The sequence below is a fragment of the Delphinapterus leucas genome, chromosome 20 (assembly GCF_059928025.1).
Source record: "Delphinapterus leucas isolate spDelLeu-1000000601 "Yukka" chromosome 20, BTC_Dleu_Yukka2, whole genome shotgun sequence".
In the NCBI taxonomy this organism is placed as follows: Eukaryota; Metazoa; Chordata; class Mammalia; order Artiodactyla; family Monodontidae; genus Delphinapterus; species Delphinapterus leucas.
This window is the reverse complement of record NC_143148.1, coordinates 25,621,057-25,642,434: the sequence shown is the minus strand read 5'-3', so window position 1 is coordinate 25,642,434 and position 21,378 is coordinate 25,621,057. Positions and strand designations below refer to the sequence as shown.

The 21,378-nt window shown below is 39.5% G+C and overlaps 1 protein-coding gene across 2 annotated transcripts in view; it reads right to left on the bottom strand.

Moving 5' to 3' along the window:
• The window catches only part of LONP2 (lon peptidase 2, peroxisomal), a 98,137-nt gene extending 77,271 nt beyond the window's left edge, over positions 1-20,866 (bottom strand). The window contains exons 1-6 of one of the 2 annotated variants that reach the window (XM_022555161.3): positions 20,549-20,866; positions 13,033-13,267; positions 9,728-9,859; positions 7,936-8,058; positions 5,254-5,417; positions 2,360-2,454 (exon numbers count right to left, since the gene is read on the bottom strand). In XM_022555161.3, coding sequence (XP_022410869.1) covers positions 2,360-2,454; positions 5,254-5,417; positions 7,936-8,058; positions 9,728-9,859; positions 13,033-13,267; positions 20,549-20,781 — 982 coding nt within the window. In that variant the 5' untranslated portion in view covers positions 20,782-20,866. Of the gene's footprint in view, positions 1-2,359; positions 2,455-5,253; positions 5,418-7,935; positions 8,059-9,727; positions 9,860-13,032; positions 13,268-20,333; positions 20,449-20,548 lie in introns of those variants that run through there. The other variant, XM_089902995.1, reaches the window with a different exon arrangement.
• Positions 20,867-21,378: the final 512 nt, after the last annotated feature.

The following is a 21,378-nucleotide window of genomic DNA, read 5'->3' as shown; positions in this document are numbered from 1 at the left end:
CTAGCTACTAGTTAATTTCACTTTACAAATAGGACAAGTGGGGAGGGGAGGAAGCCAAGAGCAATTTACTAGGCTACTAATAGCAAATAATAAAACCTGCAATTTTAATATTCTCAGGCCATTACACTATATACGCCCTGCATTTCTCTTAAGTCATTAGTTAAAATAAATCCTGAAGCACAGAAAAACATTACCAAAAGAACACCAAAATTTCAAAACAAGGCCCCTGGTGTTACCAAGTTACCTAGATGTGCTGCTTCACCTTGTGCGCTAGCCCTACTGTCAACAGAGAAAATAACAGGGTTTGGAAATTACCACCACTCCATCAATGACACGAATAAATTACCTATCAAACACACACCAAAATGGAAGATGTTTCATTTCACACAGATGAAGTGAAATCAGAGCAGTTAAACATGTACAGTTTACTTTTTTTTTTTTTTTTTTTTTTTTTTTGCTGTACGTAGGCCTCTCACTGTTGTGTGGCCCTCTCCTGTTGCGGAGCACAGGCTCGCGACGCGCAGGCTCAGCGGCCATGGCTCATGGGCCCAGCCGCTCCGCAGCACATGGGATCTTCCCGGACCAGGGCACGAACCCACGTCCCCTGCATCGGCAGGCGGACTCTCAACCACTGCGCCACCAGGGAAGCCCAAACATGTAAAGTTTAAATGTAACTTTCTTTCCCAGGTCTAAACTAACAGGGAGCAGGACCCTCTCCAAATCTCACAGAATAGGACCACTTCACTTAAAAGTAGGCAATGGAGAGTGAGGAGTTAACCGAAGACGATCTGAACCAAAATGTATTTCCTAACAGCCCAGCTAGATCCAGACAGACATCAGAACTCAAACTGACCAAGTGACAACTAGGGGCTAATTCAATGGGAATGCATGCTCCCCTGCATTCATCTTACTACGGCATTTCTAGAAAATTTTGAATTAAGAATGAAACTAAGAAATTCAGCTTCAGTTTTTCTGGTAAAACGCCGTCAACTAGAAGGCAATATTCTGTCATGAATGTAAACATGAAATAAATTAAGAAATAAATTTACCGACATAGTCCACAGCAGCTTTATATACAGTTGCCAAAAACCTAGAAACAACCTACATGTCCAACAACAGGTAAATGGATAAATCAATTACTGATAAATGCAGTAACATGGAGCTTTAAAATAATTATGCTGAGTGAAGGAACCAAAAAAAAAGGGGGGGCACATACTGTATCATTCCATTTATATAAAATTTTAGCCACACACATTAATGTGTTAAGTGAGCCTATCAAAAAAAAACTAATTAATATAGGGTTGTTTTAACCTTAACACTGCCCCAGCATAGTTAACTTAACACAAATATGCTTCATTCTGGGCCCTCTTTGAGACAAAAATAATTTTTTTGAATGCTCAACACCAGAGAGCATGGTCCTCTGTAGATTAACCGAAAAGTATTTTTTTTTTAGAAAAGTATTTTTTAATATTAAAAATTCAACATCCTGAAATCTAGTATGTATATTATACCTCATGTGGGGCATAAACGTGCATTTTAGGGCTAATGCTTCAAAATTTCTAGCATTGTTTTAAATGTAAGAGTTTTATTAGCCAGGATAATATATCTGTTCAATTTTCAAAAGTCAACCATACAGCTATACTTATGCCAAAACTAGTTCAGGCAATCAACGCCCTGCTGAACTCAACAAACCTTGTATGTAAACTTGACAAAAGAGTGTCCAATAACAGACATAAATTCAAATAAAATGATTCTGAAGATTCTGAAAGACGACTGAGTATATTTCTTACCCCAAGAGAAAATACATAACAAATACATAAGAAAACTGGTATAAAATGCTCCTGATAGGTAGAAAAATTCTACTGAAGGATGGAGAGATGAAAAGAATTTAAACTCTTTAAATAAGTTCTAGTGGGAGAAAAACAAACTTCCAAATGGTAAAACTGTTCCACTGTTATCCTGCCTTTATATGTAATTATTTCCTTTAGAAAACATAAAAATCTCTAGTACTGAGTTGGCACTTACTGCCAACTACCTCAAAACTGTTTTGTTTTCCTATGTTCCTGACAAAGAGCACATAAATATAAAAGTTTATTGTCTGACTATTGGTATTGAGAAACACATATTTCACCAATTACAGAAAATCTTACTTTCTCCAAAATTAGGCGAAAGGTACTTCCATGAAGCACCTTCTTTTCCTTTTCATCCTAAAACCTACATGACACAAGTTTAGTCTCTAAATAGTTTACATCATGAACTACTATAACAGGAAGTCAATGGGGAGTATTTCAACAGAATTTGCTTGCGCTTCCTGAGTGACAATCAGACTGCAAAAAAAGGTGTTATTTTGTTTGCTCACCAGTTGTACTTTTGTTCCAGGGAAGTTCCACCATAAGTTCTAAATAATTTCTAGTCAGAGCATATTCTGGCATCGACTGAGGCATTTTTTTGAGCCTGTGTGGAAAGAATACATAGCAAATCTGTTCAAGAACATAGCAAATTCTGTAAAACAGAAAAACCAAGTATATCTCCCTTTCATGGCCAGATATATCACGCATTTTTGGCTAAACAAATCTGAAAAAAGTTTAAAAAATCTAGTTAATGAAATGATTATTTTGTTTTAAACAGATACTTGCAAACTGGTGGGGAACACTATACGTGATTCTATCCTTGAAATATGGCCTTATCAGTATCAGTATCAGTATCTCACAGGGAGGGTCTAAGTCACACTTATCCATGATTTACTTAAGTGCCTAATCATGCATAATACAATAATTACATATTGTTTTGTATCAGAGATGAAGTCAGCTCACCAGATATTTAATAAAAAAATGCAACTTCCAAAATATATGCAGTGCGTAATAAGGTGTTCTGCACACAGATGTTCCGCATTTATTAACTAATATCAGAGTCAATATAAAATAAGCCTCAACAACATTTATATTCTTAACTGTGAACCTCAGAAGTCAAACCTTCAGTTACCGAGCAATCAGTTAGGTTGATTACAATTCACTCATAAAAGAAAATGCAATATAGTTACAACGTTACAAGTATGGAAAGGAAAAATGGGTTTTCTATTTAACCCTGAGATTATCCAGAAAATGTAATCAATCCATGTACCCTATCCTGTCATCAAGGTTCCCCTGTACTTTATCTTGTACAAAGAAAAAGTGACAGTCCCTACCCTCTAGAGTTTATAATCTAAGGAAGAAAACAGTAACTGAATAAACATTATTTCTAAGCAAAATATGGTGTTTTTTTTTGGCTGCGTTGGGCCTTCATTGCTGAGTGTGGGCTTTCTCTAGTTGTGGCGAGCCGGGGCTACTCTTTGTTATGGTGCGGTGTGTGCACTTCTCACTGTGGTGGCTTCTCTTGTTGCGGAGCACAGGCTCTAGGCGTGCGGGCTTCAGCAGTCGTGGCTCACAGGCTCTAGAGCACAGGCTCAGTAGTTGTGGCGCACGGGCTTAGTTGCTCCGCAGCATGTGGGATCTTCTCAGACCAGGGCTCGGACCATACACAAAAATATACTCCAAATGGATTAAAGACTTAAATGTAAGACCAGACACTATAAAACTCTTAGAGGAAAACAGGAAAAACACTCTTCGACATAAACCACAGCAAGATCTTTTTTGACTCACCTCCTAGAGTAACAGAGATAAAAACAGAAATAAACAAATGGGACATAAACTTAAAAGCTTTTGCACAGCAAAGGAAACCATAAACAAGACAAAAAGACAACCCTCAGAATGGGAGAAAATATTTCCAAATGAAACAGACAAAGGATTAATCTCCAAAATCTACAAACAGCTCATGGAGCTCAATATCAAAAAAACAAACAATCCAGTTAAAAAATGGGCAGAAGACCTTAATAGACATTTTACCAAAGAAGACACAGATGGCCAAGAGGCACATGAAAAGATGCTCAACATCACTAATTATTAGAGAAATGCAAATCAAAACTACAATGAGGTGTCACCTCACACCAGCCAGAATGGCCATCATCAAAAAATCCAGAAACAATAAATGCTGGAAAGGGTGTGGTGAAAAGGGAACCCTTCTGCACTGTTGGTGGGAGTGTAAATTGATACAACCACTATGGAAAACAGTATGGAGGTTCCTTAAAAAACTAAAAATAGAACTACCATATGACCCAGCAATCCCACTACTGGGCATATACCCTGAGAAAACCATAACTCAAAAAGACACATGTACCACAATGTTCACTGCAGCTCTATTTACAATAGCCAGGTCATGGAAGCAACCTAAGTGTCCATCGACAGGTGAATGGATAAAGAAGATGTGGCACATATATACAATGGAATATTACTCAGCCATATAATGAAACAATAAAATTGAGTTATTTGTACTGAGGTGGATGGACCTAGCGTCTATCATACGGAGTGAAGTAAGTCAGAAAGAGAAAAACAAATACCGTATGCTAACGCACATATATGAAATCCAAAAAAATGGTACTGATGAGCCTAGTTGCAGGGCAGGAATAAAGAGGTAGACATAGAGAATGGACCTGAGGACACAGGGTGGGAGAGGGAACCTGGGGTGAAGTGAGAGTAGCATCGACATATATACACTACCGAACGTAAAATAGTTGGCTGGTGGGAAGCAGCATCATAGCACAGGGAGATCAGCTTGGTGCTTTGCGATGACCTAGAGGGGTGGGATAGGGAGGATGGGAGGGGGGCTCAAGAGGGAGGGGATGTGGGGACTTGTGTATGCATATGGCTGATTCACTTTGTTGTACAACAGAAACTAACACAGTATTGTGAAGCAATTATACTCCAATAAAGATTTATTAAAAAAAAAAGACTATGAAAAGGCACTTGCAATAGTGATCATGTTTGATAGCATACAGTAGGTGGAAGAGTTGTATCATTTATACTCAGCATTTGAGGAAAAGACTAGTGAAAGTGGTATTGATTCAGGAGTATTAAGAACATTTTGAGAATCAGATTCTGGTGGAGGAATGAAGAGGAAAAAGCACTCCACAGATCACAGCTATAACCTGAGAATTAGGAAAGCCATAAAGATAAATATAACAGTTGACAACGGAAAGGTAAGATGAATAGAGTGGTCCATGACTATACTAAACATAAGAAAAGGAGAAAGATCAAAGAATATGAAACAAATGACTCAGCTTTGTAATGCAAAGTAGCACATTCATTTCCATAAGCAACAATTTTTAACGTTAATAAGCAAAATGAAAATACTAGTGAACGAACAGCTTCTACAATTTACCTTTTTATCTCTTTGACGCAGACTTTGTGGGCCTGGTCTGGCATACTGGATGTTCGTATTTTTTTCTCTAGCATGACAATGTCATCATTGTCTTCGTCCTCATCCTCATCTTCTAAAGTACCCGGGATGTGTGTAATCCTCCTGATAGGGCGTATTGCTATAACCTAAAGCATAAAGTAGAGAAGTAAAACCACTTGTCAAAATAAATTGGAAACGAAGTATCGAGCTAGACATATCCATTTTTATGGCTAGAGTCTAAATCTTTAGGAACTAAAGTTCAGAAAAAGTAGGACGCACATGCACATATGGAGGGAGCAGGATTTAAAAAGCAGACCAAGATAAGGTGGACATGATTCTTCCATACATGCTAACACTACCAGCATGAGACAGAAAAAAAAAATGCAAGGAACTGGCTACTAGAAATAATTAAAACATCTAAGAATTGCCTTTTCTTGAGCTACTACTGCAGCCACTATTTTCTTGATAAACTTATGACCACTTAACCATTTGGCAACTGAATAAATTCCATTTTGCCCCCTACACTACAAAGTTTCTCTCTAACATCTTTAATCTTTCCACCATTGCTTCTATTCTGTTTGTCGTCAACAGACAGAAAAGTCCTCCTCCTTTCAAAATATTTTATCTTACCTATGGTCCCTTCCAGTTATACATTATTTAATTCCCTTGTGATATTCTGCTTTTCCAACAAGAGGCTTTAACCACCACTTCCCCTTTCCTACCAATTACTTAGTAATTTGTACTTTGTACTTTGGCTTTTGTCTCCATTGTGCTGAAATTGTTCTTTGAAATCCAACAACATTCTCCTTTGCCAAGTCAAATGGTCTTATTTAAGTTCTCTTTCTCCATGACTCTCTATCATATTTTAAAACTACCTGCTCTTTAGAAATTCTCAACTCATTAATATCATGAATCAACTCTAGCCATTACTGGAGCAAAATGGTATACTGGTATTTAATTTAAATGTCTTGGAAGTTATTTTTTAACCTATGAAATTACCTATTTAATACATTCAAATATATAAAGTTAAAAACATAAAACAGTAAAAAAAAAGTTATTTTATAAAAACAGAAATATTAAATACATACTTTTATTCTCACATAAGTCATTAGCAGACAAAATTAATAAAATATTTTAAAGTATGAAAAACTAAAAATAAAATATTTAAGTGAGATTTTTTAAAAGCACATCAACTATTTCATTGCTGAGACAAAAGTACTGTTTTATGCAATTTTTCCCCAGCCACTAAAAGAGAACTTCGAACTCTTCGGGGAATAGGCAAGGAGACAGTTTTAGGCAAACTCCAAAAATTGTCCTCTGATTCCTACATTTTCAAGTAACAGTTGCTTGTTTGATAATTTTCTGGAGCAACTTTCTTTTTAAGCAATGGTAATATTAGTTGCTAGCAAGCTGTAAGTTTTCTGCCTCCCAATGCAGTGTGTGCACTGGCTTGTCCTTTTGCACAAAATAAATAACTGAGTTGATCTGATCTCAAGCCAGAAATAATTCAGATTTGTGGTGTTTGCTTTCAATGGCATGGTATTCTAGAACACCAACCACCAGATGAGCTACTCCCATCTCTCTCATTCTCAGCCTACTTTCCTGCTCCTTCTTTAGTCCCACCAGGGAGGAATCCTTCATGTCTGCTCTTCTGTCTCCACAATGTCTTCTCTTCAATGGAGGAACACTTCTGTGCTGATGACCATCAAATCTGTAACATTATTCTCAACCTTCCACTGAATCTCCAACAGCCTTCTGGTTCTCCAACAGCTTTCTTAGAACCATCATTTTCACTCTTGTCCACATCAAATATGTTTTCCTGAACCTAACTCTGCCCACACATAACAACAGTAAAACCAACAGCTCAAAGTAGTCTTCAGACAGATCGTATCATCCATACAAATGCACAAATCAATAGAGAAGTGAAGGATTATTTGATAATGGTGTTAGGTCAAATAAAAAGGGAACAAATATAACTGCTATCTTTACCTTATTAACAGGGCAAAATAAAATACATATAGGTTAAAAAGTTAAATACTTTTTAAAAATCAACAAAAGGAAAACTAAAAGGAAAGTGGATATTATCAAATCCCGGGAGGATAGAGGACTCTAAGCTTAGAAGAAGGGAAAAGACTAACAGTTTGTATATGAAAATTGAAACTTTTGTAAGTTAAAACAAAAAAGTCAGCCAAAAAACTTTAAAAAGTAAAAACAATTAAATTTTTAAGAAAGCCTTTTAGGAAACAATTCTGTGGTATGTTCTTAATACTGTATACAATGAAAAAAAGTCATACTCAAAGACACTCATCGTGGTTATTTGCCAATTTTTAAAATACTGAAAACATCACACGATGTTTGGCAGAAAGAAAAATGGCTTAGTAAACTATCCCTTTCAATGATTACCAAAACAAAAACAAAAAATGAGAAAATGTCTACATGCTTAAAAGGAAAAAAAAAAGATCCAGACAAGGAGAAGTAGCAGGGGGAAACAAACTAAAATTCAAAATTGTATCAGTAACTTGAGTGTAAGAGACAATGAACTTGTTTCTTCTTGTTCCTTTATTTATTCCCCCATTTTTTTTCTTCAAAAAAAAAAAACCCTGAATCTCACATCACACAAAAACAACAAGGAACCTGAAGAAATGGATTAAAAGAAGCATTTACCCGCTTATCATCATCTTGCTTGTGTTTTCTGGTTTTCTGAAGCAATTTCAGGCCTTCGATTTGTCTGACAAGCAGTGGTATGGTCATCTTGAACCGTTCCTCCAGACTCACAGCATCTAAAATCTGAGGAAATGTATAGCATCTCTCTCTCAGAAACACATGCTCCAAAAACAAGGCAGTCAAGACTCATGACTTAAATTGAGTAGAAAAGACAATTCTATCAATATTCACAGCTACACTATGGCTAACACAACCAAATTATCAGCAAGGTAATCTGACACAAATATCAGAATCCTAAAAAAAACAAGAATAGGGCTTCCCTGGTGGCACAGTAGTTGAGAGTCCACCTGCCGATGCAGGGGAAACAGGTTCGTGCCCTGGTCCGGGAAGATCCCACATGCTGCGGAGCGGCTGGGCCCGTGAGCCATGGCCGCTGAGCCTGCGTGTCCGGAGCCTGTGCTCCTCAATGGGAGAGGCCACAGCAGTGAGAGGCCCACGTACCGCAAAAAAAAAAAAAAAAAAAAAAAAAAGAATAAAAATACCTTGAGTTTCCACTTAAAGATGAAGCCTTATGTATTGTTCCAAGAGCAAGAACAAAACACATTTTATGTCAACTCTTTCTGGGAATTATTCTCTTAAAGCCCAGTCTACATATTAGGTCTATACAAACTTTAGGTTCAAAATATTAAATTTTTACATACACAAGAGACTAGGAGCACTTTTAACCAACCTCCACTAACGATTTGTCTGAGTGACTAATACTCTCTGGTCCTTCAGTAAAACACCCTTGCTAAGCCTACAGCCAGGTCACTCTCTAGAGCTCCTGCCTTCTCTGCTCCTACCAGCTGAACCGAATTCTTGTGTTTAAACCCAGCCTGTCTGCATTAGTTGCACTTGCTAGTATAATTGTTAGACTGAAGTATTAAATAAACTGGGGATTTATTTAATAAATAAGGAGGGTTGTTTCAATGAAAACTAACTTTAATGTTCTAGGAAGATTCAATAAAGCAGACTGCTTAAAAGTACTACAAAAATAAATGTGCAAGAAAACTTTTATAGTTTGCAGGAAAGACATTCAAATCTAAGAGTCCGCATTTGGATTATTTTTCAAGTATCTTTGAAACTCATTTCACTTTAAATAAACAAAAACTGAAAATCATAAAAAATCATAAATATCGCATCATAGGGGTGGTTAACATAAGAAACCTGAAGAATTCTAAAAAAGCAGGCCTATACACAAGGGAAAGGTCACGGCTCCACACTTTTAAAAGTAGTGAGACATGGGCTTCCCTGGTGGCATAGTGGTTGAGAGTCCGCCTGCCGATGCAGGGGACACGGGTTTGTGCCCCAGTCTGGGAGGATCCCACATGCCGCGGAGCGGCTAGGCCCATGAGCCATGGCCGCTGAGCCTGCGTGTCCGGAGCCTGTGCTCCGCAATGGGAGAGGCCACAACAGTGAGAGGCCCGCGTACCGTAAAAAAAAAAAAAAAAGTAGTGAGACAAAGCATATTTATATATTTAAGTTAAATTAAATATTTACCTTTTTTATTATTCTAGCTTTAACTTTTTCCACAAATTGACAGACTACCAGTACTGATAATGCAAATACAAGAACTGCCTAAGTATACAAAAATGTAAAGCAATCACTGTAAAAGTCAACTTAAGCCTCGTAAAAGCATCTTAACTACTTCTGAGTCTCCAGTATCTTACCTGAAAGTCAAAACTTACTCACTATCTAGATCTCAATAGGAAGTGACAAAGCAACGTGGCATTCCAGAGTGGAACACTGTTACCTGGAGCTTCTCTTTGTTGCTTGTTCGGATAATTGATGTCAAAATGTCTGGTAAAGCTTCCCTCGGAAGACTGTCTAAAAGACGTCTCAATTTAGCAACTGCGGGGACAGACATATCCAACATTTCAACCAACTACAAGGGAAAGAAAAGTCTTTTTAATGAAATATGGCATTATTTGTGAATTTAAAAAATCAAATTGTCACAGAGGTTTAATGTTTTGGCCTCAGAGAAAGTCTTTGTTTCTGCAAAATCACTGATTATTAGAGTCCAGACATTTTTACAGGACTCAGAGGAAAAGAGAAGTACTTTTAAAATGTCAATCAGAATGAAAAGCAAAAATGGCTCAGAAAGTGGATAAGGGCTTCCCTGGTGGCGCAGTGGTTGAAAGTCCGCCTGCCGATGCAGGGGACACGGGTTCGTGCCCCGGTCCGGGAAGATCCCACATGCCGCGGAACAGCTGGGCCCATGAGCCATGGCCGCTGAACCTGCGCGTCCGGAGCCTGTGCTCCGCAGTGGGAGAGGCCACAACAGTGAGAGGCTCACGTACCGCCAAAAAAAAAAAAAAAAAAGTGGATAATACTAATGTTTATAAAAGGCTTTGTAAATTTGTGATTTTACTTTGGAAAAAAATTAAAATTTATAGAAAAATTGCAATAGTACAAGAAACTCCTTCCCCTAGTATCCTTCCCCTAAATTCACCAATTGTTAACATTTTGTTACATCTGCTTTCTCTCCCCAACTCTACACACACATACACACACACACACACACACACTATTACTGCTGAATGTTTTACAGTAAATCACAGACATCATGACCCTTGTTCTTAAGAACCAAGGCATTCGCTTACACAATCAGTGTAATTACCAAATTCTGGAAATTTAACATGGTTGATGCTATTATATTAACCAATCGGTAGCTGAAATACGATTTTTCAGAAGAACACTGGATTAACTAGAATCTGAGCACTGACTGAATGATTTTTTAAAAAACAACTTCCAGGGTACAGCCTGGAGTTAAGACAGATTAAGCTCAAGGCAACCTTTCAGTAACTGTGATAGTCACTGGGGCTATTGACAAAGTTTCCCTTTCCTTTTCACCTCATGGTAGGGCTGCTCTTTCTCACCTTTGAATACAGATGTACATGGCTATGGGTCCTGCCTTGAACCATGAAACATGAGGGGAAGTGACAGTTCCTTCTGGGCAGAAGCATCAAAAGCCATTGAGAGCTCTGCCACATTTCCTTTTCCTTCCTCAGCAATAACAGAAGCACGTTTTGAAATGAATCTCCAACCCACCGGGGTCCCGAGGTGACTCTAATTGCTAGATCACCACATTCGCTGGTTTGGGGCATGAAGTGTGAGTGAGAAATACACCTTTGTCATGCTATGTGACTGAGATTTTGGAGTACTTAACACAGCAAAACTAACTTAACACCATACTGACCAACACAGATGATGTACCAAATCCTCATACAGTCACTCTAATGAGATTTCATATGCCAGAAATAATCAAACCTCTCTAAAAGCACTGTAACTTTGGAACCTATCTGTTACCTGCCTAGAGTCAAAAGAATTAAAGCATAATTATGATGACGCTATCCAGGTGGGAGAAGTAGATAATAAAATTTGAAAACTCTTTCTCCTAGGAAGTCATTCTAAGAAAATAAAACAGTTAAAACTCATTCTCCAAGTACTTATTGAGTACAAACGATCTGTCAGACACAATAAAGTGCTCAGTATAACATGGTTAAAGCAGGGATGAATTCAAGTTTGGTAGGGAAAAGAGACCTACAAGACAAATTTCAATACAGCGTGATAAGCATTATATTAAAAGGGATGTTTAAGCGATTGTGGATACGCATGCAAAGGAGCACTAACAGCCTATAGGAGTTGGGAAAGCATAAGTCAAGTCTGAAAATTCAGAGAAGGAGAAGCACTCCTAGCAGACAGAACAGAAGGCAAAATCACAGAGACATGAAATAACAAGATGTGAAGCTCTCTGACATACAGTGTGGCTAGAACTCTGGGTATAAATGGAAGTAACTAGAGTTGCGAAGGGCCTTAACGTTATACCAAGAAATGTGAACTTTATCCTAGAGCCGTTAAAGTCTTCTACTCAGGGGAGAGGCATACCCAAAGCTTATTTAGAAAGGATTAATGAATAGGTGGGTGACAAAGAGAAGCAGCTAGAAGGAATCAGAAAGCTCCTGAAGAAGTCTACTGCTGAGGGCTGTAGAAGAAGATGTAGAGGGGATGGAAGAAAAGCATTAGCTGGAAACAATCCTGATATCTAAGAAGAGAAATGATAAAATTATGATATCCCAACTCAATGGAATTCATAAAAATACTTAATACGAAAGTTAGATATAGATAAGAAAACAAAACATAAGACTGAATAGGAACCAAGACAAGAAGACAAGCAAAAATAAAATTGGATGCATGATGGCAGTAGATAGTGGTAATGTTTCTCTCTAAAAATCCCTTTAATGTCATTATAGAATCTTTACATATTTAAATTTTTGTTGTTGATTGATAGTGGAGAGAAGTAAAGAACAAGAGAAAGAAGCTATAAAGCTATGTCCAACATAAGAACAGAGACTCAGGGAGGATTACTCAGGAAAAGGAAGACAAATTCTATTTTCCCCTCTATTTTCTTCACTCCTGAACAGCACATTCACTTACTCTGGTTCTCAAACTGAAGTCTCTTTCAGCCCCCACAGCAGCTGTAGTGACAAATTTTCTATTTTTCTATTGTTGTTCACCACACTAGCAATATGTAGCTTCAGATGCCACATCAGGTACAAATACCATAGGCTATGAACACCTGCCTATGCACGCCTAATGTGTGCTTCCCTCCCAGAATTCTAGAGGATCAAGGTTTCAGCCATACTTGAAACCATGGGCTTAATCTTCCATACCACTCACAGTGTGATCCTGACTTCTGAACCAACATAACATATAATTTGATGCCTAGATAGTCTAGTGACAAATAGCTTCTGTACAGTATTTTAATGTTTAAGATTATTTAGGTTTAATAACTACCTGGTTTGGAGACACTGGAAATTATAAGGAAAACTCTAGAAATACTCTTTGGAAAAAGTTTAGGAAGGGTTGGCTAGTATGTCCTAGAATGATTTAGGTACAATCCCAGACAAAAGCAGTTTGAAATCAATGTACTATAATATATTGAGAAATCATTTAAACGTATACTGCCCGAAAACTTCACCACTCAACAAATTCATCACATCTTAGGGCAACAAAGAAACCGAAGAGGGTTCTAAGGAAAAACTAAAAGCAACTCACTTGTACTGCATATTTGTAAAACTGTTCCGATAGTTCTCCTAGCTCCTCCCTAGTCTTACAGGTGTTGGGAAACTCCTCCAGCCAGTCCAGCTGTTCCACTTTGGCAACAGGATATGGCTTCTCTTTTATGACCTGTACGATCTGGAAGCGGCACAGGCCCGTAATCAGCAAAGTATAGTGGGGCTTGGGCCAGTTACTGCCCACAACCTGGACCGCCAGTGCAGCTGTCCCAATCCTGAAAAACACACAGAACGTCAGTATTACAAATGCTCAATATGGTAGAAGAGAAACTCACCTCAAGAATAAAGACGCAGACGTAGAGAATAGACTTGAGGACACAGGGAGGGGGAAGGGTAAGCTGGGATGAAGTGAGAGAGTATCATGGACATATATACACTACCAAACGTAAGGTAGATAGCTAGTGGGAAGCAGCGGCACAGCGCAGGGAGATCAGCTCGGTGCTTTGTGACCGCCTAAAGGGGTGGGATGGGGGGGTGGGAGGGAGACACAAGAGGGAGGGGATATGGGGATATGTGTATACATATAGCTGATTCACTTTGTTGTACAGCAGAAACTAACACAACATTGTAAAGCAATTATACTTCAATAAAGATGCTAAAAAAAAAAAGAAACCTCAAAAGGGTTGCCTTTTCTGAGAAATTCATTAAAAAACAAAGAATGTCTAAAGTGCAAATGAATTATTTCTCTATTTAATTTAGCATCCAGTACATGGTCTTTTAAGTCCCTACCATCTGATATGGGGCCATCTCATTCTAAGTAGCCATTCAAAAATTAGGCAGAAATTCCTAAACATCTGGATTATTTAAGCATAAAAACATGAGTAAATGCAGTTGAGATTTATATAGCTTAAATTAATTTTGCCAGCTGGGAATGAGGCAATCTTACACCAGAATATATATGAGCATTTTAGACAGATTTAAACAGCATGATGTAAACCAACCTAAGAAATCCCCTTCTGATACCAGTTTTGCTACTAACACCAAGCCAGGTTTTTTACATAATCAATCTATAAAACTGCCATCAGATCTGGGAATTAACACGTATGTCCTCAAATTTTGAATTTCTCAATCTGGGGCTAAATATCAGAGGCCACACTTTCATGGACTGAGGAGAGTTAGTCACAGACCTACATCCATCTCAGGAAGACGTCAACCTAGTTCTGTTTAAGTGGTAATCACCTCACCTAACACGAGCTGAAAAAGTTATACTTTAAGTCTTAGCTCCATATCATGCAATTCTGACCAAGTCACATATAAACTAATTCACAGAAAGAAAGCTTCATCCAAACTAAGCTGAAGTGATACGAAACAGAAAGATCAATGTTCAGAGGACAATTCCAGATCCCAAATTACCATTATAGTTTCTCCCCTCAGGCATAGGAAAGCTTGTAATTTCAGAAAAGAAACTAAAATCAAAGCGACCAGAGCTCTCAACACCCTGGGACCATGGTGACATTGGAATATTACACTTACCCGGCTCAAACATACTGATGGCACAGACAGTATGTGCATATTTTAGTGAGCTTGCTCACTTCTATATGCAGTTAATTCTTGATTAGTTCCTCGTAAATGATTCATTCTGTAGATTATCTGTACCTTCAGCTTCCCACCACCACTCAGTTTATTCTGAGCTATGCATATAATTTCCTTAACACCCTTCCAGGCATATCACGTGGATAGGGGATAAAACTCGATTTAAACAAGAACTTAAACCAAAAAATTAGGAAGATAATTTGGTGGAGAGAAAAAACATCATGTACTTTAAATACCTGAAATGATCTGGCAATCATCTATTGAGTTATTTGTGTTGTGGCTGCTTTTCTTCAGTCACTAATCAAACAGTAGGTTCTATCTCCCATTCCCTTAAAACCAACTCCGACTGCCTGAAAGAGTTAGCCATACCTAAACTGATTAGAGACCAACGAAGACTATAATTCACTGCAGATGACAACCACCAATGCTTACACAATGCAGGAAGAGTTTACAGTTCTATATACAAGAAACATTAACAGACAAGAAACCGGGTTCCTGGTCTAAGGGGTTTACAAACCAGAAGCCAAGGAGAAACCAGAGAGATGAGACAAATCCAAACTTCCAGATTAGGAAACAAATTTAATTGTTTGGGGTATGTCATTGATTAAAGGTAAGACTAAAAGTGAGTTTTCTAACAAAGCAAATAAAATAGTTTTCCTAACTGTGAAAGGAAGATGTCCCAAACTGGAAAGAGATTAAGTTGGATTTATACTATGCTTTTCCTCCTAATAAAAAATATATATATAGGGCTTCCCTGGTGGCGCAGTAGTTGAGAGTCCGCCTGCCGATGCAGGGGACCCGGGTTCGTGCCCCGGTCCGGGAAGATCCCACATGCGGTGGAGCGGCTGGGCCCGTGAGCCATGGCCACTGAGCCTGCACGTCCGGAGCCTGTGCTCTGCAACGGGAGAGGCCACAACAGTGAGAGGGCCACGTACCGAAAAAAAAAAAAAATATATATATATATATATACACATATATATATATAAAGGTTTTAAATATGTTAATTATTTCTTGCTTTAAATCACTTATAGTTGACAACAAACCTAAAAAAATAAAAGGGTACATAAAAAGAATGTACCCTTTTTAAAGGAAAAAACAATGATGTGTGAAATAATTAGATGGCTAGAAACAAACTACCTAGTGAAAGACATTTGGGGTAAAAGCTCTGGAAAGAAAGACAATGTTTAATGTTATTTTAGACAAGTTGCATTGCATGTTGGGCTCTAGGTTTTACATATAAAAATAGTTAAACAAAATATTCAATTAATCTAATACTTTCCTTATAACTATGATCCATATGATACATAGGCTTTATATCAACTCAGTCATCTTTCAAAATATTCTAGTTCTTCTATTACTATGCACTTTATTAGGCATGACCAAAAGCAACAATTTGATTTTGCAACAGATCCGCATTTATTAGTACCCAAACGTGTGGTGTTTTTTCCATTTAGGTTGTAGCTCTGTAAATCTACACCTTAATTACTGTGGTATTTTACAGTTCAAAGAATTTCTGAAATTCCTGAGAACTACTCTCAGAGTTGTAAAATATTATTTTAAGTCTGACAAAAATGTCTGACAACAATGGATAAGATCTGTATAATTTGGAAACTGACTTAGATAATATAAGTTTTTGAGAACAATCAAACTACAGTGGTGGGAAAATCTAAAAGCAGCACTACTGCAAAAAGCAGTTTTCCAAGATGAGGACAGCTGTGGTCTATTTGCCAACCACTTGCTTTTTTCTTTTCTTTCGTTTTTTCTTTACTTTAAAGCCCTCCATTTTTCTTGGAATCCTTAATCTTCCAAATAATGCTACTTCAGTTCTGCCCATATTAAAAGAAAGAATATGGGGTCTTCCCACTCCTTCCCCCAACCTCCATTTGTGAAATCTACACTTAAAACTACCCATGTGGGCAATGGTAAAACCATTAACATACAGGGTTACTGCTTTGCAGTTTACAAAAGGCTTTCATAGGTATTATTTCATTACACACCACCGTTCACCTCTGTGAGGAAAGTAGCACTTTATTAAAAATGAGTAATTCAGATTCAAAAAGGGTAAACAGGTTAGTTATCCATGATTACAAGGATATTAAATAGCAATAGGGGAGCTGAATTAGGTTTTATGACAAATTATACTCTTTTCCCACCACAATGGACAATATGAATTTGTACTTATAAGAAGTATAAAAATAAACACTATTAACATAGCTTCTAAATAGCTGAGATACTGCAAGGCACAGCTATTATTTAATATCTAATGTTTACATCTTAACAACACTTAAGGAAGAGAAGTATTTCCACCAAAGCTCTGGAAGCAAAAGTTACACACTTCTGGGAAAGGACCACTGAAACATCTTTTTGGTTTTGACTTGGTGTCACCCAACTTATCTTCCTGAATATCTGATGATTTTGAGCAAAATTTATCATCATTGTTAATAAAGATTTAGAAACAAGGAAAGAGTCTATTAGGATAGTACCAAATTCTACCAGAGATGAGGCTTCTGTGACTACAGGATTTTTGATTTTCACTCCTTTCTTGAAAGTTCATTTCTGAATTTAAGAAACGCAACTTGCAGACAGACCTTCCTTAAAAAGAGTAAATGCAGGGCTTCCCTGGTGGCGCAGTGGTTGAGAGTCCGCCTCCGGACACAGGGGACACAGATTCGTGCCCCAGTCCGGGAAGATCCCACATGCCGCGGAGTGGCTTGGCCCATGAGCCATGGCCACTGAGCCTGCGTGTCCTCCGCAACGGGAGAGGCCACAACAGTGAGAGGCCCGCATACCACCAAAAAAAAAAAGAGTAAATGCAGACTTAGGAACATCTAAGTAGAGCTATTCATTACATACTTGCTAATATAAAAGATTAAATTTTAAAATCAGTGTTATCAGATTTCTTGAATGCTGAAGAGTGCTAATAGATACAAATAACAGTAACACATGGATAGAGGCTTGGCAAATTATGAAACTGTGTATCTGCTCTATATAAATCATTCATTTTTTTGTCAGACAAATGCCAATGAAACTAATTTGGGGCCCTAGAGATGAAGTACACAGAAAATGAAGAGGGACTGAGCATTCAGCACTATGAGGAAATGAAGGCAGGTGCCCTGAAGAATGGAAGGCTGGGAGAAGACTACAGGGCAATCTTGAAATGCATGAAAGGACAGTGCACAAGGAATGCTAATTATCCATTTGCACTAAGAAAACAATGGGTCACTGAGGAGCCACTAAAAAGACAGTCCAGTGAAGCAGGGTGGCCTGAGGTGGCATGGGAACCAAATTCTAGACTGTGGGGATATTATCCAAAGCTCTTCCTGTGTTAGGCGACATGCCTGCACACTGACGTGCAGACAGGGACTGTGCTGTTCAAAACGGTAAAGGAAGTGGTTCAGGTAAGTCAACACCTGGCCCTGCCACTTTGTATGACAAAGAACCCAGGGGAACAAATTACTTCTGCTGCTCCCTGAAGACTGAGGCATTGTCACCCGTATGGTCTAAAGGAAACTAGGGACAGAAAGAGAGCCCTCACCGTCCCTCTGAGGTCCTACTACCACCTGGAAAAGCAGGTAACTGGGGAAGGACAGATTTGCGTATCGCAACAGAAATAACACTATAGACAACGCAGTACTTGTACTATTAAAGCTCTTTTAGGGACTTCCCTGGTGGTCCAGTGGTTAAGACTCAGCGCTGCCACTGCAAGGGGGTGTGGGCCAAAATAAAATAAAATGGTTACTTTAAAAAAGCTCTTTTAACTTTTTAAAGTAAGAGCATTTAAAGGTCATATTAGAGAAAAAAGACATTGGAACCTAATACTAAGGAATGCAATGCAAACTTTCTACAGACTTTTCAAGTAGCAAATAATATTTCTAGGATAACGAGATGGTCTGGTGGGTCCTTATAATGCTGAAGTTCTATGAAGAATTTTCTATGTATGTTTTCTAACTTAAATGATTAAATTTTAACACTGCTATTCATTTAAAACAAAGGCAGCAATATGAACAGGAAGGACCAGATTACCCATCATCTGATATTAGTGATTACTTCCAAGCAGAAGAATTTAGTTGGTTTGGAGGAATTTACATAAAAGAAATTAAAAACCCTCCAAAATCTTGCCAGAATCATACCAACAAATAGTCACTCAAACCTGAAACATGACTAATCTACTTTCGAAATTCACAGTGTACCCATGGGTAATCAGCAGAACTAAAACAAAACAGCTTATCATGAGCACTCTTGCCTCAACAGGCAACTAAGTACCTGGGCACAGAAAGCAAAAAATTAGGGGAGAAATAAACAAAGGCTAAAGGAGTGGGGTCATATGTAGGGAAACCAAACTCCAACACAGTTTACTGAAACTTGAAAAGTACCCAATTTCACTCAAGCAAGAAGCAAAGTATATCAGATGGAAACCAAAATGCTTTCCATGCTTGAGAAAAGCGAGGCTTTTGCAATGTGGACCAACAATGGACTGCTATGGTTTTTTTGGTTTGGTTTTGTTCTGTAAGGGGAGGGGAGGAGAACCAAATCTCCTTTGAGAATTTTAACAAAGCTATGGACGCTCCCTTAAAGGAGAGTATATAATCACAAGATTTTGGACAAAAATAAGACATTCCTAACTCTCCCCAAAACCATTGAGAGTCAGGCTACACCTAATTTTAAAAAAGGATAACTGTAGGTGAACGAGGGAGGGGCTCTAAGTTGAAAATACCTCAAGAAGAGTTATAGACAGGGGCTTGGGAGGCTTGAAGATAATGGCATTTGTTGAGAGCATACTACAGACCAGCGCTGTCTGGTAGAAATATAACGTGAACCACATATGTAATTTTAGTAGCCACATTAGAAAATAAGACAAGTGAAATGCTAATATTTTACTAAATTCCAACATTTAATCTACATAAAATTTATCAACAACATTTTTCATACTAAATTTTCAAAATCTAGTGTGGAGTGTACACTTATAGCACATTTAGGGTGACCAACCACCCTGGTTTGTCTGGAACTAAGGGTTTTCCTGGGATATAGGACTTTCAGGGCTGAAACCAGGACGGTCCCTGGCAAACCGGGACAACTGGTCACTCTAATACTACCATCTCAATTTGGACAAGCCACATTTCAAGTGCTCTGCAGCTAGTGGCTACAGTACTGGACAGTGCAACCATTTATCCAGCCTGGCGCAAAACAGACCACACATGTGATTTCACTTCATCTTCATAACACACGTAAAAGGCGGATGCTGCTAGTTTCCAAATTACAGGTGAAGAAAGAAATAAGCACAGGTTCAATCTGTCACCCAAAGTAACACAACTAGGGCCACGGTGTAGGGGAATCCAGTGGTAAGCTTGGGGCCTAAGAAACGTTACGATATGAGAAGAGATGAAAAGATAGGAAAGTTCTAGAAAGGGAGACAAAGGACAATGTGAACAGGGAAGGCCCTTCAGGAAGAAAAACAGAAGCAGTGAGAGGAAGAGAGATGGCAGGGGGCGGGGGAGGCAGGGAGTGTGTTAGACAGGCACCCCCAAATTAATAAGGAAATGGTGCAATTTAGGATGGGACAGGAAAAGAGAAAACGTGAAGCAGCAAAGTATATCCGTTAAGAGGACAAAAGGGGTGGGAAGGAAGTTAAAGAAAGAAGACGGGGGTGGGGGAAGGCACGAGAGAAAGGAAAAGAAAGAGGGGGGCCTGGAAGGTTAAGAGCACCGGCCTAGGAGTCTGAAGACCCGGGGGGCGGGAAAGGAAATTCACATCAGATGCTGAGCAGCTAATCGTGCAGCTTTCACGACTCCATGAGTCATCTCATTTAACGGTCACGAGGCATTCCTCTGTCACCCCCGTCTGGCGCGTGAGTCGTCTGAAGAGGCGGAACACCGCCGCGGGGCCCCCCGAGCCCCACGCCCCGAGGCCGGGCCGGGTCTCGGGAGGAGGCCGCGCCGCCGCTGCCGCTGAGCCGCCCGGCCTACCTGTGCAGCGGCGGCAGGTCCTGCGCGTCGCTGGCCGGGTCGGGAGTGTTGGGGATGACGCCCAGGATGGTGCTCTGCAGCGACGTGCCCTTGAGCAGGCGGCTCCGCACCAGCTGCAGGTTGCGGGCCGAGTCCACGCTGGTGCGCATGGTGGAGCCCGGCAGCAGCACGCCCTCATGCGTGAGCAGAAGCGGGAGGCGGCTGGGGATCTGGATGGGGCTCAGGGATGACATGGCGACGGCCCTCCGCGCCGGGAGAGTCCCAGGGAGCCCGACAGCCGGCCCCGCGCGGCCTACAAGGCAACTACCAACCCTCACACCCCCGCGCGCCGCCGCTTCCGGCTCCGCGCTCCCGCCGGCCCCCGGGCTCTGCCGCCGCCCCGCGCCGTACACACGCGAAGAGATGCGCACTCCACCCGCCGGCGAAACCCCTGCCTCCCGGCCCCGCTACTCCGCTTTCTGCGGAGGCTCCCACAGAGCAGAGCTGTATGCCCAAGGATGATCCCATGTAAATTGTGTCCACTTGAAATGTTTGCACCTTTCTATTCGAATTGATTTTAGATGTACAAAAATATAGTAGGGAGTTTTCATGTACCTGTCACCCAGCTTCCCCTGTAATCGTCTTACACAATCATCCTTCAACTATTAAAAACCGGGCAACTAACACTCCTGTTATCTAATCTTTAGACTTCCGCAAATTTTGCCAGTTTTCTCACAAATGTCCTTTTTTCTGGTCCACGATCCCACTTTTCATTTAGTTGTGCTGTCTCCTCAATCTTTCTTTTCTTTTTTGTTTCAAAGCTTTGCAACTTTTAAAACGTATTGATCCCT